The sequence below is a fragment of the Balaenoptera borealis genome (genome assembly GCF_965194805.1).
Source record: "Balaenoptera borealis genome assembly, chromosome: 21".
NCBI lineage: Eukaryota > Metazoa > Chordata > Mammalia > Artiodactyla > Balaenopteridae > Balaenoptera > Balaenoptera borealis.
In genome coordinates, this window is record NC_138880.1 from 4,840,873 (window position 1) to 4,857,631 (window position 16,759).

General features: G+C 47.7%; 1 protein-coding gene and 1 long non-coding RNA gene across 2 annotated transcripts in view; both read left to right on the forward strand.

Moving 5' to 3' along the window:
* Nucleotides 1-13,141, forward strand: part of SFRP1 (secreted frizzled related protein 1) — a 44,551-nt gene extending 31,410 nt beyond the window's left edge. Inside the window, exon 3 of the mRNA XM_082374662.1 lies at nucleotides 9,796-13,141. Within this exon, the coding sequence (XP_082230788.1) occupies nucleotides 9,796-10,118 (323 nt within the window). The 3' untranslated portion in view covers nucleotides 10,119-13,141. The remainder of the gene's footprint in view (nucleotides 1-9,795) is intronic.
* LOC309619482 overlaps nucleotides 1-16,759 on the forward strand; it is a 360,633-nt gene that overhangs the window by 215,219 nt on the left and 128,655 nt on the right. The gene's annotated exons all lie outside the window — the stretch shown is intronic.

The window sequence follows — 16,759 nt, forward strand, 5'->3', positions numbered from 1 at the left end:
GGAGATCTGCCAGCGGAGGGGTCAGGGCACTCCCAGGCCTCTTCTCCCATCGGTCAGATGGGATAGTGTGAAGACCTGCCTGCCGCCATGCTGGGAGATGCTTTCTGGGGGCTGTCTTTAAGTTTAGACAACTCCACAGTCAGGGCCAGGCTCTCGTGCCATTGTGTTCTCTGTGGGCTTGGGCTGTGACCACTGTCAGCAGGGTCCCCGGGCGCCGTGAGCAGGCGAGGGCAGCCGGTGCCATCTGAGATAGAGGATACTTTCCCTTGGATGATCTATACTGGATTTCAAGACAGAGAAAGGAAATATGAAGACTTAGACAGATTGCCCGTGCTGGAATGGAAATTGAGATTAACTGGTCCAAATGGCTACACGAAGACCCAGAGAAGTAAAGTGATTTGTACAAAAGTTAGTGATGGAATCCCGACCAGGAGCTGGAGTTGTCTGATTCTGGACTTAGAGTCCTTTACTCTGAAAGGTGCTGCCTCTTGCTAACAAAGCCTCGGTTTTCCTGACTTTGCAAGATTCCACCTCTGCGGGGTAGGGGCCCCAGAGACCTCAGCGATTCTGAAAATGGCACTAGACCAGCTTGCCCAAGGTCAGCTGGGTCTTGGACCTGCCCGTGCTGACTTCAGCCTGAGTTTTAATGAGTTTGGAGGGCTGCCCTGGGCTTCCAGTAAGTTTAAACACCATCCAAGAAAGCATCCTCAGAATGCGGCACTGTGAATAACCAAGGTGACAGACCAAAAAGCCCCCCTCAAACCCTTTGGACCAGTGGTTCTCAGGTGTGGTCCCCAGACCAGCAGCATTAGCATCACTTGGGAACAGGTTAGAAATGCACATTCTCAGGCCCCATCCCATTACTGCTGAAGCAGAAGCTCTGGGGGCGGCCCGGCAATCTGCATTTTAACAAGCCCTCCCGGAGATCCTGAGGACCCGTCTCTGTAGCATCTCTCAGAGCCAGGGCTAGCTCATGGCTTTTCCGATTCTTGGTTCTGAAACCCACTCCCCATCGTCTTCCTTCCAAGAGACGATTGCGCACTCCAACGTGCCGTGTGGGTTGAACACTGGGGGGTGGAACGGAGGGGAATGGAAAACCAGTGAGCCCTTCGGCAGGAGGACTGTTTGCCTTGGCCGGTTGGCCCAGACTTGGAGCCAAGGTTCCATTAATCCTTTTGACTGACTTTATTTAAGCAAGTCTCCTATTCTCCTCTGCCGACTGCTTGGGGAGGCATGGAGGAGGGATGCGGTCCTCACTGGGAGGAGAGGGGCCCAAGCCCCTGCTGCCTGGGCCGCGGTGCACACGTCTTCCCGAATAAACCCACACCAAGCAGCCCTTTGTTCTCAAAGTGGGGTTTCCATTTTGCACCATTAGCTTCGATCAGTGGGGATTTAACACAATCCATGAAATCAAGCACTTAGGCAGCGGGATTCCGATGGCTGACACCGACGCCGCCGTGCTGTGCGCTTGAGTACTTGTAAGTGGGTTGGGAGAGCATAGAGCTGCAAATTCCACCCTTCTGCCTGCCCATCCCCCCACCTCCCCAAGATGTCTGGGATCCAGAAAACAGGACAATTTCAATTAAATAATTTGTCTCAAGTAAGTCACTCAGGAGCATTTTTTACATCTGCTGTTTTTTTGTAAATGAGAAAAAAAGAAAAGCTGCTTTCAATCTTTTTGTTTGTTTGTTTTGTTTTGATTTTTCTTTTTTTCCCTTTTCTCTCTGTAGCGTCTGTCCTGTAACCAGTAGATGCGTGTAAGTATGCAGCACGTGGTTTGTGGTCAGGGAGAGAGTCTGAGTTATTGTACCAAGCGCAAGCCCCTTGCTTTGCTAAAGGAATTAATGATGCAAACACTGGCCCCTGCTGGGAACGGAGTTCTGTTGAGCTGCCTTTGCAGGGCCTTTGTCAGCAGGACTCATTTGGATCCCGATGCCTGCAAGCCAGCTTGCGCGGTGCCCAGACCCTCTGCTGAGTGTTGGAAGGAGCAGCAGTTTCTCCCAGCCCCGCCCTTACCCAGCGCTGTTACCAAATCTCATTTGCACAGTTGGCTTTGGGGATGGCGCTTTCTGCCTCAGGGTTGCCCACCCAAGAGATTTGTGAAAATGGGGCTGGGACGTAGGAAAGCAGGTCCTCTCTGTCTGCTTAGTGAGGTCTTGCTATCTGAACAAGCTCTTTCACCAGGAGGCAGGGTGGGAGGAGGGGTGTAAGCTGAACCCCCAGGGCTGATGGTCCAGGCGCCCACCTGTGGGCTCTTCCTGGTCCTGGGGTCTGGGAACAGGCCACTCGGTAAGGAGTTTGTCCGTCTTGCCCCCCTGCTGCTCAGATCATCTGTTTGGGAACTTCAGCCCTGTCTGCCAGGGAAAGTAATTTAGGAAAGCAAGCAAGTCAGGAGTCAGACTGTGTGGTGGGTTACCTGCCCCAGGAGGATTTTTTATTAGCACCTATTGGAGACAGTATATCTGACTGCTGGTCAGTTGTCCCTGGAATCTGTAGGGACCCCATGCTTTCCTGCTCCTTGCTGGGAGGAGCTGTGGCTGGGCTGAGAGGCAGGGAGCTGTGGGCACCTCCAGCCTCGGGCAGCCTATTCAGCTGAACCAGGTTTGACGTCCCTTTGCATTCAAAGTAAATAATCCGAATTCTAACCTAATTGGTTTTTTATCTGAAAAATGATCGGCTTGACAAGCTCTATAGGCTACCCCAGTCTTCCCAAATAAACAGTGGAAAAAGTAGAATTCTTAAACAAAACCCTTCCTGAGAAGCCCTAAGTAACGCCAAGCTGCTCCAGCTGAATGGGGAGTGAAGGGCCAGGAAATGTAATCTTTGTGTTTCTTTTAAGAGCTCCCATTTTGTGATTCATTGACATTTTATATACATTTCAGTTCTTTACTAGACAGCAAGCTTTTTTAAAATCTAAGTTTTTTGCTTCAGAATAAATGCAATTTAAAATGTCAAATAGTATTAAAAGGCTTTTAACAAAAAACTGCAGGCCTCTGCCCCATGCCTTCCAACCACTAATTCCCACAACCCAGAGGTAATAATTTTCAGCTATTTTAGCTATGTCTTATGGTAGATAGCAAAAGGGAGTAAATAAACACCATACTTAATTTTAATTTTGATTTTTAGACATTGCTTATTGATTTTCTATTACTGAAGACAAAGATCTGTCTCACTTTTGTTTCTTAATTTTAATTTTTACACAATCTTAATTTTTAAATTCGTTTTAATTTTTAGACACTATTTATTGCTTTTCTATGATTGACGATAAAGACATCTGTCTTATACTCTATTCCCTCTTCTCCCCATTCTTTTCCATATAGTTATATCACACTTCTGGTTAAATTGACATTCAGCGTTTAATTTATTATAATTATGTCAGTATTATCTGCAGCTGAGCCGTGTAGTGTACTGCATTTATATTTCCTTTATTATACACCATTTTGTTTTCCCTTGAGATAGTAGTTGCCTCATTTTATTTTCCTGGGTCCTCACGTTTGTGTTTTGAATTCAGCCCCAGACCTTCCTGTAGATGTACATCCGTCCCTCTTTCCTCCTGTTTCAGTCTGGACTGGTTGAGCTTTACGCCGGCCACACAGTTGTTCTGGAGAAACCATTCTAAGACTTCCATTGCTTTTATCTTACGTTAGAGCTTTAGTTTCCTGATCCTGGGTCTTGTGCTGCATTTTTGGAGCAGTTTCTTAAGAATAGACACATGGAAGATTTTTTTTATAACCACTGAATGCCTGAAGTTGTCTTTATTCTCCTCTCCCACATTGACTGTTTGGCTCAGTATTGAATTTGGAAATTGTTTTGGCTTCTAATGTTGCTGTTGACCAATCCAGTACCATTCTGATGCCTGGTCCTTTGCAGCAAATGTAGCCTCTCTTTGTCTCTGGAGGGTTTTATAAGTTCTCTTTACCTCTGGTGTTTCTAAATGCTATGATTCATTGACCTGGGCACTGTTTAATCTGAGAACTTACATTCTTCATTTCTGGAAAATTTTTCTTGTATTATTTCTTTGGTATTTTCTCCCATTTGTTTTCTTGGTTTTCTCTTATTCAGATGTTGAACCTCCTGGTTGGATTCTCTCTTTTATCTTTCTTTCTCCTATTTCCATCTCTTTGTCATTTTGTTCCAACCTTATCTTAAAGCACGTGTGTTGCATTCTTTATTTCTGCTCTTACCTTTTAAAACTTCAAATACTCTTGGTTCTCTGAACATTCCTTTTAATAGCATTCTGTTCTGGTTTCATGAATACAATATCTTCCATTACCTTTGTAAACAGTTTTCTTCTGTGCCATACCTTGTTTCTGTTATCTCCGATTTCTTTTTTTCCTGTGTGTTTTGTACGTTTTGGTCTCTTGTTCACATTTAGAGGCTTTCCTTTAAATGCCTGCTGATCCTTGGCTGGCCATTGGAGTTTAAGAGTAAAGCACTAAATTGGAGCTCTTTGTGTGTATGCATGGCCTGTGATTTGCTGGGCCTCATTTTGGAATTTTGTTAGGGGAAGCTGTAGGTCTCTTCTTTGGGGCTACTGGTTTCTTTAGATAGAAACCCCACAATCCTCTGACTGGGGGTGTTGCTGTAGTGTTCTAAGACCTGAGGGTCTCACTCTTCACTGTGCAGACTTTCATTTAATCCTTTGGTGTCAGGGCAGCTCCTCCCCACCCCGTCCTCCTGTGAGTCTGGTGTCCACAAGCCCAGTCTGTCTGGGTTCAAACCTTCTGTACAGAATAAACGTCTTGGCTGCTGCTGGAGTTGGTGAGGGGCAGTCATCTGGGTTTATGGCCAGGCTGGTGGATCTGGGTGCCCTGATGCAGACGTCTCGGTTCCTATATTTAATACAGTCTCTGTCATCGAGTGCAGAAGCACCCAATGGCCCCAGTTCACGAGCATGTCTGGGTCCTGCCATGTGGATCTGCTGCTTTCTTACTGTCAGCTCCCTCTGTTAGCAGCTGGGTTTCAGCTTTTCTTTTCTCATCAAGCCAGGGCCCACCATCCATTTGCTTTCTATTATACTAAATGTGATGTCCTTGTTTCTTTACCATTTTCTTGCATGTGTTTATAACTTTTTTAAAACTATAATTTTAGAGGGGTGGAAATGATTGTGTGCTCAATCTACTATGTTTGGCTAGAAGTGGCCAGCGGTAACTCTTCACAAACATTCCAGACGCTTGGTGGTTGTCAGGATGGAAAACCTTTTCACTTCCCATTGGTTTTGAGCTCTCTGGGAGTCTCCCTCACCCCCTGGGATCGTGGCTCCCACAGGTCGTCAGCAAACCACCCCCCCCCCATTGCCAAGGCTAGCAAGCTGGTCCCACACTCATTCTTAAACTCTGCGGCATTGGGGATGAAGGAGCATTTCTTCCACTTGAAGCGCCTTCCCCCTGTGCTTTCTGAGACGCCGAGCTGCCTAGTTTTCCATCCGTGACTCTGATGACTTTGCAGGAACTCCCCAGTGGAGGTCCCTCCTTCTCTTCTCGTCTCTGTACTTTATTCTTCACTGCAACCGTTATCTGTAATCAGATGAGTCACAAAGCTGGGGACTGACTCAGCCCCTTCGGCACCTTCCCTGTCTCAGGGCCTTTCTTGCACTCCTGTAGCGGTTCCACACTGTCGATCGTGTAAATGCCTGGCCCTTGGCCAACAGTGGCCTCGCGTCCAGGCTCCCTGTCTGGGTAATTGGAAGGATGGCAGCCCCATTAGCATAAGCAGATCAGGAGAAAAAGGCGGTTTTGAAGAGAGTGTGGGTTTGGGATGAGTGTAACAAGCTTCCTCTGCTCATTTCAGCCTCAGAAAATGGCCAGGCTTTGTGGGGAGGCTACCAAGGGGGTATCATTTGTGGGCAAAAAATATGGTTTCGGTGACTGCAAGTGGGATGAAACTTTCAGGGTCTAACCTGAATAAAAGGGGTTATTTATTTTAAGGTTGCGGAGAAAGACCCAGACGGCCCCTAACTGTGACCTTAAGTTTTGAGTTTTTAAAGTTTCTGGTCTCTGCATCCTCGCTGGCCGTGACCAGCAAGGTGAAAGGCAGGAGTCATATCCTAGTGTTGGAGGGTGTTCAGTTGCTGCTAAGAAAAAACACAGAGAAGGGTTTTGTTTCTTGTTTTGTTTTGTTTTAGTTCAGGGTCTGGCTGTCACGGGTAGCTGAGATCAAGGGCCTGAGGCAGGTGTAGAATCATCCCCCTGTGGGAGACAGGCTCGGGACGGGGCAGAGAAGGACGGAGACAGGGTGGGCGCAGGAGTCTGCCTGGGATTGCCCAGCACGGGCCCTCTGGATGCTCGACCGGCCAGGCCAGCAGGCAAACTGCACTCCACGCTTTACAGACTTGGGGAGCTCTGATCCAGGTTCTGTGGCCACCCAGTTGGAACCCAGGACCTGGGACTCCAGCAGCACCCCAGTTGTGAGCCCAGCTGCTGCCTGCTGGGGCTTCTCCCCCTGCCCACCAGCACCGGTTGCAGCGCAAACACATTCCATGGGTGAAATCCCTGGGGTCCAGGCTGTCTGCATGGTGGAGGCCGGGTGGGGGGAGAGGAAGTGGTGATCAGTCTACCCCCATCCCGTCCCAGCAGCCCGTGGATGTATGTGGTGGGAGGCTGCATACATACCCACAAGGCAGGGGGAAATCAACCTGGGATGGCTGATCGCCTATCCAAACATTGTTGGTAATCTGCATCCCTAAAATAAACCCCTGAAAGATGGAAAGATGTTAGTAATTTCTGGCCACATGTGCCTCCTCCTTCCCTACTCTCCCTACCTCAAAAAAAGAAAGTGAGCCAAATGGCAAGAAACAAAGAGTCTAATGCAGAACACATTTCCATCGTTTGCTTTTCCCTCTCCCCGCCATGCTCCCACCTATGTAAACTAAATTCCTTGACACGGTCATGGCAAAGGAACATTAATTTTTGATTTGAGTTGTGATTAAAAGCAACACAATCAAAAGAGGGAAATAGTTTCCACTGAAGCAATAGCATTTGAAACCCCGTCATGGTATAGTAGGAACCAGCGTGGTCTTTGGGGTCAGGGGTGGGTTCTAGTCCTGAGTCTCTTCCTACAAAGTGTGGCCTCGTGTTGTCCCTTAACCTGAGTCCTTCTCCTTGATCGTCGTCAGTAATAACAACGGTTGCTGTGCGTTAAGTCAGGAGAGCCGCACAGAGAGCACCTGTCCTGTGCTTGGCACACAGTGGGTTCTCCAAAAAAATGATGGCTCACCTCTCTGCAGAAAAGAGGCTGCCCAGTTGTCACTGGAAATGCATTCGTCCCTGCCAGTGATGTAATCGATCCCAGCCTTGGACCTTGGGTCCCGTGACACGTCGGGGCACTTCTCAGAGGGTGTCTTCACCGCCTTGCCTCCCTGCAGTCCCCGGCCGCCTTCCTTGGGTCAGTCGGTTCTCGCAGTGCGGAGGGCGGGCAGAGATGGAGCCCTGATCTGCCCGGGCCTGGGCGGGGAGTCTCCTCTGGCTCAACCCCCCGGATACATTTCTAGATGAGCAAACTATAGACTCGCCCAGGTGAAGTCTTTTCTCAGGTGACCCACCAGGTACAAGGATGGTAAGCCGACAAGGGGAGCTGAGCCGGGGCGGGAGAGGGAGCGCTGCTTGGGCAGGTCTGGGCGGAGGTCCCAGAGGGGTGGTCTCTGCTGATTCCTAGTCGCGGCTTTCCCGCCTGCTGGTCCCCCTGCCTCTGCCCTCAGGGTGGGAGTGGGTGCAGGAATCAAGCAAAATCAGAGGCGCTGGGCAGTGGCTGGTTCTGTGGGGCGGGGGGCAGTAAAGAGAGGAGCTCACTGGGAAACTGTGCTCAGCGCACTCCCGTGTGCACGGGGCCTGGGCCAGCCTGCGAGGTCAGGGCTAACCATCCGCTGCTTGGGCCAGTCTCCAAAACCTCCACCACCCTTGGGAGTGAGGTCTTTCCTAAGGGCTGCGGGCCTGGGGTATTTGTTCTCTGAGGCTCGGTGGCTGCAGATCTGGAACTCCTTCCGTAAGCAAAAGGGATGGGATTGCATTTGATTTCCTGATTTTGACACATTCACTGAAGCTTTGTTCCTAGGATTTCTCCTAATTCTTGGGGTGGCCAAGGGTGTGCTTTCTAATCAACTAAAGAGTAAATAATAAAGCCTTCACTCTTGCGGTGTTCCCTTTCAACCAGGAGGAACTCTTACCATTTCGTAAGTAAAGTCATTTTGAAATGTGGGTAAACCTGGAAAGAGAGCCCGAGCCCTTTTCCCGTATTGTCTTGGTCCGTTTAATCAGCACTTGAAATGTCAGCTTCATTATAAAGAATTTTGCAATTTGGCCTGGACAGCACGGTGATTATAAGTGCACATTCAGTCCGTGGGTTTAGTTTAGGGTCAGTGACTCTGGGCAAGTAAACGTAACCCTTACGCCTCAGTTTTCTCATCTGTTAAATGGGGGAAATAATTGCACCTTCCTCGTGGAGGCATTAGGTTTCACTGAGGAAGTGCATGGAAAATACTCAGCGCTCTTGAGGGCATCCAGATGCTTTCCTAGTCATTAGCTACTGTTCTGTAGCTCGATTCAAGTCTTTCCTCATGCAATGTGGGTGGAAGCTTTGAGTTATTCAAAAGAGAGGGCTTGGTGATTTGGAATTCACAAGAATTCAAGGGATGGACACATCATCTGGTGACCAGAATCTAGAAATGATTTCCAACTCCTTTGGAACTCTCCAGGGCTGGCGAGGCTTCGAGGGGAGTTGACCGTTACAGGGACGCTGTGTTTGTGTTTCTGGTGCATTTCCAATGAATAGAACGCCTCCACGCTAATTCATCCTCACCAGTTAACCCCATGAAGCCAGCACTAGAGTGTGTGGTTCACACACTAACCCTGAAACACTGTTGACTCAGGCTCTGTAGAGACAAAGAGGCCAGAAGGCAGAGTTGGCAGAGGGCTGGCTTTCCCTCTCTGCAGGGAGCCGTGCTGAGAATGGAAACAGCCCAGGTACCATGTGAGATTTAAGCAATCACCACCTGGATTTATCCATCAGGCCCTCACCAGGACTTGCTCGAACGGGTCGAGAGGTCAAAGTCGAGTTTGGTTCTGTGGGTCTACACGGTGGGTAGGATAGCCCATTAGTGGCGCCATCTAGTGGTTGATAAGTGATGGACAGCACGTCAACGGTACCTGCTGTCTGAATGCCCTGGAGGCCCAGTGGTTGGAACCCTCGTTTCTCTGATGACAAAGTTGGACGCTGACGTTTGATGCAGTCAGCTTTCCCTTGCTGACTGCACACACATAGGTTCTGTCTGCCTTCTTTCCAGGACCCAACTGACAAAGAATTTTAGGTCCTTTGGATGTTATTAAAAAAACTAAACCAATAACTTTCTCCTTAAAACAAACAAACAAAACTCAGGGTAAGTTTTTTCTTTGAGTGCTGATGTTGGTAGCATTCGATTATGTGGACTTGATTGGATTAGATGATCCCCTTCTTCTCTTAAAGCATTGTATGATAGTCTTGAGTCTTGGAGTTTTAAAAAAGAGACAAATGATTTGGTTTTGAACATTTATTTGAGACTCTCACGGTATCCTGTGGCAACCATTGAGATACCATCAGATACCGCAAAACCGGGGGCCGGAATTGGTGCGTGAAGGTGAGCTGAGACCTTGGTCCTTATTATAGAATAGACAGATAGAGCCTCCCTCCTTTAGGTGCTCTTTGCCTTTTATGTCTCCTGCTTTTCTGCCCGCAGGTGGGTTGTGGTTTCTGATGAAAAGCCGTGTTCTAAAACTCTCTCTCTCCCTTCTCTCCTCTTCCCCTGTCTGTCCTCCCCCTCTCTAGCGCTGAGGATGAAAATCAAAGAAGTGAAAAAGGAAAATGGCGACAAGAAGATTGTTCCCAAGAAGAAGAAGCCCCTGAAGCTGGGGCCCATCAAGAAGAAGGAGCTGAAGAAGCTGGTCCTGTACCTGAAGAATGGGGCCGACTGCCCCTGTCACCAGCTGGACAACCTCAGCCATCACTTCCTCATCATGGGCCGCAAGGTCAAGAGCCAGTACCTGCTGACGGCCATCCATAAGTGGGACAAGAAAAACAAAGAATTCAAAAACTTCATGAAGAAGATGAAGAATCACGAATGTCCCACTTTCCAGTCGGTCTTTAAGTGATTCTCGTGGGGTGGGTTAGGGGGGAGCGGACACCCCTGGACCCTCGGCGGTTCACACCCCCTGCTCCTTCGAGGTGGAGGGCATCGTAATCCAGCTACTTTGCCCTTGCAGCATTTCCCACCCCTCCCTCCATCCCCATGCGCCAGACCCCAGTATAGCCGATATTTAAAGCTGCATGCCCAGATGAGGAAACCCATTTAGATCAGGAAGCTTCTGAAGACCTACAGTGTGGAGCAGCACCACCCCAACCAGAGACACAGTCACTACAGAAGAAAACGCTGCCAGTAAAGAAAGGGGGTTGGCCGCAAGGGAGAGGCGACAGCAAACGTTAGGTTCTGCCACTCTCTTTGTGTCGTTACAAATTGCTTACGATCTATCAGCTAATCTACGCCTTTGGAAATAGAAAATTCTAACCGTTGGTAAGATGCACAGCTTTCAGTTCCAGAGGAGTTTCTCTTTCTCTCCCTCGTGGACAGAAACAGACACACACCACACTCAGAGAGTGACAGTGCACAGGAGAAATAGTGAGAACAAAGGGAGGGGCCTGCATTGCTTGGCCCTGTGGCCATGTGTCATCTCTGATACGAACCAGCCAGTCTCAGATGCCCTGGAGGTGGTCACCGTCAGCCTTAGGTTTGATCTCACCTCCTGACACGTGGAGGGCGGCACGGGCCTGCCTTGGTGTGACAGAGGTGATGATTCGTAGACTGAGAAGGCAGCGGTGGTTTTCAAAAAACAGAGTTAAAGGAGAAAAACAAAAAATTGCGAACAGTCAGCAAATTGCTAGTCTAGGGTGAATTGTCATTGGGTAAAGAGCTTAGCATTCTAATTCCCTTGTTTGTTCATTTCACGTTGTTTTAAAGCAACCAACAGACCCACTTACTTTTCAAGGTTTTAAAAAAAATCTCCACTGAGCATTTGAAAGGTGTGGTAAGACTGGGATCTCTTGGTGCCTTTGCGGCAACTTTCTAGCTGAGTGGCCGTCTCTCTGAGCATTTCCAGTGGGAGGTCGTTTCTCCTGGTAGTGTAGCTGTGGGTCCTCTTTCCTGAGGGGTTCTGCGTTGCCTTGGCCCAAACACAACGCTAATCAAAACTCACAATACATCCCATTCCTGTCTTTCCTGTGAAGAAATGGATTCCTTTGAACTTGATTGCCTAGAGATCAGAGAAATTCAGAATAGCCTGCCTGCCTGTCCTCTGCACTTAAAAAAATGTTTGTTTGGTTTTTTTTTTTTCATTTCTGCAGAGGGAAAGTTAAGCTACAAGGGTCCCCATCCAAGGAGGGAGTTTAAAAGGCAATGCAGCTCTGGTTTTCCCCCAAGGGCCCTAAGATAATTCTCAAAGCCATTGTGTTTAATAAGTGATGTACATAAACCCATTCACGGAAGCAACTTGACTCCTCTTGTTCAATGTATAGGAAATAATTCCTCCCAAATTAATTTCTCCCTCAAGCCTGATTCTTGATTCTCTGTAACACCTCGAAGATTTAACGATTGTCCCTCTGGGCAAATGTTTATACCCAATCCAGTGCTTCAGTGGGGCTGGAAGGCGTCACCCGCATGGCCCCTGCCTGACACAGAAACAGTGGAAGATTCTGTTAACTTCCCAAAACTCCAGTCTGAAAACCAGCCTGCCAACTTCATTATGTTCCTGAGGGTTATCCTGATCTAATGAACCCCTGACAATTAGTGACCCATCATTTAATACATTTTTCTTTTTTTGGTTCTCTCTGACCTTTAATCATAAAGTGTTGGGGATCTTAAGTGATTTGCCTGTAATTTTGGATGATTTTTTTTAAAATGTGTATATATATTAGTTAATTAGAGATATTCTACTTTCCTATTGTCAACTGAAATTCAGAGCAATTTCATGAGTGTATGGATCTGGGTCTTAGTCTTGATTGATTAACTCAAGAGTTCTGTGCTCATATGTGTCTGCTTGTTTGGACAGAGTGGGTCAGGCAACAAGGCCTCTGTCCAGGGTGGAGGCCTTGGGAAAGGCTTTGTGTGGGCCATAGCAGTTACCCCAGGAAGGTTATAAGTAACAGGTGGAGTCTCTAAATGGGAATTCTCAGGTAGGAAGCAGTAAGAGAGTTCAAAATAAATTGGAAATGTGAATTGCAGTTGTAGAGTCCAACCACAGAGTCCCGGGACTGAGTTTCCCTGTGGACTTGGAACAGCCTTGACTATTACACATCAGCCATTGCAGGGCAAAGGGAGGCTCTGGGCCCAAAGCTGCATTTGGTCACAAACCTTTGTTTTTCTCAGCAAAGGAGGTAGCAAAAACGATGTGCAGACTCACAGGCTTTCTCATTGGTTTCCAAAAGAGGTCTGTGTGTGATTTGGTAATTATTGCTAGTGCAAAGGTCGTATTCGTGAAGGTTTAAATTCATCATTCTGGGTGGAATCCAGTGAGGTCATGGGCAGAACTCAGCTAAATCTTTGAAGAATATTAGTATTTATCTTAGAAGATAGAAAATGAGGTGAGAATTCCAAGAACACTTTATTTTTAGAGCATCCTGTGTCACACTTGGCTTTGGGTGTCGGTGAATTAGCACTGAGGGCTCCCTAAGGCATCTGGGTCTGTAAATTACAGAAACCCCATTGCCCAAACCAAGAGTCTGTCTTTCTCATCAGACTCCAAGTAACTAGTTGCTCTGCTGTAACCCCTTGGATGTGTTGGGCTCAGGCGTTCTGTTTTAGGAGAGACTCTCGTGGCATAATGTGCTGGCCCTCCTGACCTTTCACCAGCAGATACACAGGACACAGACGAGGTTCCTGTTTCCTCTAGTTCCTCCACGTAGCACTCCTCTTATAGAGTCTAAATCTCTTACAAAAGCTTTGAATACTGTGAAAATGTTTTACATTCCATTTCATTTGTGTGTTGTTTTTTTAACTGCATTTTACCAGATGTTTTGATGTTATCACTTATGTTAATAGTAATTCCCATATGTGTTCATTTTATTTTCATGCCTTCCTGCCATGTATCAATATTCACTCGACTAAAATCACTCAATTAATCAATGGTAATGTGCATGGTGACTTTTTCCCGCCAGTGATGCACCATTCACCCTCCTCCACTGCACACATACCCCTGTCTTGATTTTTTTCGGGCCCCAGTTTAACAGCTTTCAAATAGTAACTGGGCATGGTGAGCCAGAGGAGTACCTGGGGGGCCCTGCAGACACCCTCTCCCCATCCCACGTACACCACCTGCTCCCATGAATCATTTCCAGAAGTTTCCCCCGTGTGTGTGTTTCAGATCAGAGAGGAAGTTAAATACTTGCTCTCCAAGAATGTATTTTTCAACCCTGCCTGCGTTTCTTTTCCATGTTTTTGGTTTCACGTGATCTTTCCCCTCCAGCCAATTCTATGTTAAAATTCCAACGAAAATTTGAAAACTCTTTGGTACCTGGAGTCTTAGACCCACATGAGCCTTAGAGGAGACCACGTCTGCCCCTTTAATTTACAGATGGGAAGCTCAGATGTGAGATGGCTAGGGTTTCCCAAGGAGGGTGGGGCTCCCAGGTCACTGGCGTTGCTGGAACCAGAACCCAGGGCTCCCAAGTCCCAGTCCCATGGGAACAAGGTCTGCATTACAGCTGAGCCTCCCTCTGGACCCAGACTGTACCACTTGGCGAGCCCAAGCTGTCCGATATGAGGCTATAGGCTGCTCTAGGCTTCTTGCCTAAGGAATTCTTCGCTGTGACTTTTAATTCTGTAAGCGAAGACAGTGACAACTTCAGTTCATGTCTTGCCCTGACTAACAAGGCACTTCCAGACCTCAGACAACTGGCACTTTTACCCAGAAGTGAGCAAATACTCCAAGTGACCCCAGACCACACCTAAGCACAGAGGCACCATTTTTAAGGCGTGGTATGAGGACTTGTAAAAATTCCACTAAGTCGTGCTAGGGTATCAAAAGATTTTCCCGTACTAGTGGACCTGTACCTGGAATGCCAGCCCAGCCAAGGAAAATACTGGCATTTCCTTTTTATTCCTCTGTGGTTAATAAGAAGGAAAATCTTTTTTAGGCTGAGCGTGGATATCGTTGTCACCCCACTGAACCCTACCACCACAACCCACATGTTCTCATTGCTCTTTTGCATTTTTAAAAATCAAATCAGTATAACTGAGTCATTTTGCTGTACCGCAGAGACTGGCACAACGTTGTAAATCAACTACGTTAAAAAATTAAAATTTAAAAAATTAAAAAATTAAAATAGAATTATCAAAAAAAAAATCAAATCACCAAAAAGATGATGAAGTGTGTTCAAGGGCATCCTGGCTTCAGCAGCTGGCATCGCCCTGGAGTTTGGTGTGTTCCAAGTGTCAGGACTGCCAGAGCCTCGTGACTAAGAGAGGGTGGCGGTGCTGAGAACAGCCTTACCCTCAGGCTCTATAGCACTCACACCTCTTGAAGGAGTTGTACAGGTGCTCTCCAACTCAGGGCCAGAAAGAGATCAGGGTCACAATGTTATCCAAGTTAGGTGGGTCTTATTTCCAAGGCAACGACAGATCCAGAAGTACTAGCAATTCACTTTCTCTCTGGAGGAAGAGAAATCCGTACCAACCATCCAATAGTACTCAGAGGAAATAGGGAGGCTCATTCTTAAATTTTAGCATGTGTCACCGAGGGGAGCTTACTAACATGCAGCCTGTCTTCCACTCCCAGAGATTCAGATTCCGGAGGTTTGCCATGGGGCCTTGGAATCTCAACTTTGAGCTAGTGCTCTAGGTTTTCCAGATGCCAGCAGTCCTCTGGGTCTTTGCATGACATCCTAGTAGGACATACGTGGTGGCTTGGAAATGAGAGGCAGACGATTATTTTGGTATCTCTTTTCCCTACTCACACACTTCATATTGCTGCAGCCCTTTCTGAAGTTCTGTGAGTTATTCTTAACTAGGTATTAATTAACAGGTAAGTTAGATACACGAGGGAGGGGATGAACCTAACTTTACTGCCGGGTACATCGTGCTCTCCAAGGAGTACTTCTCAACCTCTAATATGCATATCAATCACCTGGAGACCGAGTTAAAATGCAGGTTCTGATTGGATAGATCTGAGGGCGGGTTGGAATTCTGCATTTCTGATTGGCTCCCGGGTGAGGGACGGAGCTGGCGCTGCTGGTCCGCTCAGCAGTGTCCTGACTCCCTGCACTAATAATGACACCTCTGGGTCCCCACGCAGCGCCCATCTCCTCGGAAGTCAAAATATGAACCATGCTTTGGGGTGGAAAGAAAATCAAACTGGGAGAGTCGCAGTTAGAAACCCAAAGCTGGGGGCCCATCCTCTCCATCCACTCGTTAGGGTTCTTTGTCCTAGCTCTCCACGGTTGGTTCTCCTTTCCTTTTTTTTTTTTTTTTTTTTTCTTCCTCAGCAAACTATTAGCCATCCAGACCTGTCCCGTCCAGGTCTGCCTCTGGACCTCCCCGCCATCCCTCCCCCCAGCCCCGCCCACTGGGGGGCCTTGGAGTTCACCTCCCGATGGTGTTCCCCTCCACCGCCAAACAGAATCAGAATTTGACAACAGAACGGGGACTTTTCATGTTCCGATGTTCACATCTGGGCAGCTTCAAGCTCAGGTTATGGGAGAGGCCACGAAAAGAGGGGTGGCGGGGGGAATGAAGTATTTGGAGGGGAAATCCCACCTCTTTGATAAATTGAGGACAGCCTGCCGAGCAAGGCTGCTTTACCGGGGGAACAGGCGTGAGGAATTTCTGTCAGCAAAGGCCGAGGAAAGCTGCTCTTTGTAGGTTTGGAGAAGACAGGTACCAGAACAAGCTCCGAATAGCACCCGAGAGTGCCTGTGTCTTTATAGGTCTGTGGACTATTTAGATAAGCGGGGGCTGTACTTAATCACGGAGAGAGTTGTTTGCTTAAATAAAGGGAGGGAAGGTTGCATGTGTATGTTTAAGGAGAGGCAGAGGAGGTGGGAGGTAGGAGAAAGGATCCAGCAATTTTTCCACAGCTGAAACCCCACCACGTGGCTTTAATTAGGATGACCTTCCCATCACCTGAGCACCAGAGTTGGTGGATGGGGCGGGGGCGAAGGATTCGGAATTCTCACGGTCCTGTCCTCGGCGTTTCAGCTAAGCTCTGCTGTAGGCATCCATGAGATGCAAGGGATGGTTTTACCATTTCTCTTCCCTGGATTTCCTGAGTCCTGGGCTCTGAAACTAAGCACACTGCAGAAGCCTGCCCATCAGCTAGCCAGGTGGGATCCTGGGCTAGGGCTGCTCTGAGATTCCTTGGATGTCAGGACTTAGAGATAAATAAAGCCATCAAACCCCAGAACTGCACATTTGATTTCCTTTCAAAAAAAAAAAGAGAGAGAGAGAATTAGAAAGAAAAGAGGAGATGCTTTTGAAGTGTTCTGTACATGATCCCACCTCTGTTGCACTTTTTAATAATTCGCACCAGCATCACCGTCACTATTTGTACCTGGGAATGGATTGGGGGTGGGAGGTGCTTTAAGGGCCTTGGTTTCCATTTTTGCTGTTGAGTCCTCTGGAGAGTTTGTAATTACCAGATCTGGGTAATTTTGCCTCTTTGCCTAGAAGATTTAGCCCATCAGCTGAAGGAATAAAGGCATCGCATGCCAAAACCCAAGTGTGTGTTTCACAGTGTGACCCAGAGAC